This window comes from Seriola lalandi, unplaced genomic scaffold (assembly GCF_002814215.2).
Source record: "Seriola lalandi dorsalis isolate HSWRI2012SDOR001 ecotype SW California unplaced genomic scaffold, Sedor1 jcf7180002003179, whole genome shotgun sequence".
Taxonomy (NCBI): Eukaryota; Metazoa; Chordata; class Actinopteri; order Carangiformes; family Carangidae; genus Seriola; species Seriola lalandi.
Genome location: NW_019473835.1, coordinates 1 through 1,863, shown reverse-complemented (window position 1 = coordinate 1,863; position 1,863 = coordinate 1). Strand labels below are relative to the sequence as shown.

General features: G+C 42.9%; 1 protein-coding gene across 1 annotated transcript; it reads left to right on the top strand.

The window, feature by feature from the left end:
- Nucleotides 1-148: 148 nt before the first annotated feature.
- LOC111666901 (thrombospondin-4-like) lies at nt 149-1,438 on the top strand (the record flags this gene model as incomplete). The annotated part of the gene is made up of 5 exons (XM_023422421.2): nt 149-229; nt 337-530; nt 649-827; nt 933-981; nt 1,242-1,438. Coding segments are annotated over exons 1-5 (672 nt in total), but the record flags the coding sequence as incomplete, so codon positions are not given.
- Nucleotides 1,439-1,863: the final 425 nt, after the last annotated feature.

Genomic DNA, 1,863 nt, shown 5'->3' with positions numbered 1-1,863 from the left:
ACAACTTAAAGTTCTTGTTTTGGCTGCCCTCCTGCTAATGACGTTTATAAAAACTGTCACGTAATTAAAGATGTCAGCAGATATGTTGGGTTCATTGCCTTGCTGCCTGTTTTGTCAAAGGTAACACAGACCTTGTTCAGTTTCCTCTCAACAATAACTCACATTAACTCTCTCAGATGGATGCTGATAACGACTTGATCGGAGACCCCTGCGACACCAACAAGGACAGGTATCGTGTGACCTAATCAGTCACATCACAAATACAATAGTTCTCTGTGTCGTACTGGAAATCAAAAACTTTCACACGACAATAAAATCAAACTCTCGTCTATCCAGTGACGGTGATGGTCACCAAGACTCTCGGGACAACTGCCCAGCTGTCATCAACAGCTCTCAGCTCGACACCGACAAAGACGGCAAGGGTGACGAGTGTGACGATGATGATGACAATGACGGCATCCCAGACCTGCTGCCGCCCGGTCCCGATAACTGCCGTCTGATCCCCAACCCTCTGCAGGAGGACTCTGACGGTGGGCAGCACTCCTGACATATCAAAGGAGAAATTCCTGTCATTTTCTTAAACAACAAATAAAGAAAAAGTTTTCTTCTTAAGTCAGTCAACGACTGCTCTTTAATTTATCTCCTCAGGCAATGGTATAGGTAATGTCTGTGAGACGGATTTTGACAACGACACTATCATCGACACCATCGATGTTTGTCCAGAAAATGCTGAAGTCACCCTCACTGACTTCAGGGAGTACCAGACTGTCGTTTTAGATCCGGAGGGAGATGCACAGATTGACCCCAACTGGGTGGTGCTGAACCAGGTTAAGTCATTGTTTTTTCCTTTTGTTGTTGTATTTCTTGTGTCCCAAAACACTTCTTCTAATCTGATTAAATCTTAAATCCATGGTTTTTTTTTAATCTTGCAGGGAAGAGAGATTGTCCAGACGATGAACAGTGATCCTGGGTTGGCTGTTGGTAAGTGCATCATATCAGCTGTTTAAAGGAATACTTTGACATTTTGGGAAAGTAGCTCATTAGGCTTCTTGCAAAGAATTAGATGAGAAGACTGACACCTCTCTCATGAGTGCACGGTGAATATGAAGCTACCACCACCAGCTTAACTTCAATCTTTCTATAAAGATCAAAGTATCCATAAATTTCACTTTGTGCTTTAAAACTGTAGCTGGTCCGTTACCATATCTAGTCATACATGTGTGCAACATTTTCCCCCACAGGTTACACTGCTTTCAGCGGCGTGGATTTTGAAGGGACCTTTCATGTAAATACGGTAACGGACGACGACTACGCAGGATTTATCTTCGGCTACCAGGACAGCTCCAGTTTCTACGTGGTGATGTGGAAGCAGGTGGAGCAGATCTACTGGCAGGCAAACCCATTCAGAGCTGTGGCAGAACCTGGCATCCAACTGAAGGTAGTGTGCTGCTCCGCCAATAAGAAAAGAAATAATATTGTCACATTTTAGATTTTTAAATGGCTTTCTTATGCTTGTGACTGATCTCTAAAGCACTATTAAACTGATTTATAAAGCCATTAAAATTACAGCTTATAAAACCTTTATAAATGGTGCTTTGGTGCCGAAATATCAGCATTTCTCAGGAACAGAGGAGGAAGACATAACCTGTTTGTTTGGGGTAAACCTCAGTGGCCAGCTATTAGCCAGTGGCCTTGTGTACATTTACTTCTTGCTTGTGTCTTTATGTTGACAATACTCCATTCTTCCTCAAGATATGCATAAACACCCAAGAGCTGCCATGACAAGCTTAATGATCTGCTGCAATCAAAGGGCCAAAGACATCAGTTGGTCCAGAGACTCAGACTTTGTCATTTGTGGTTTCC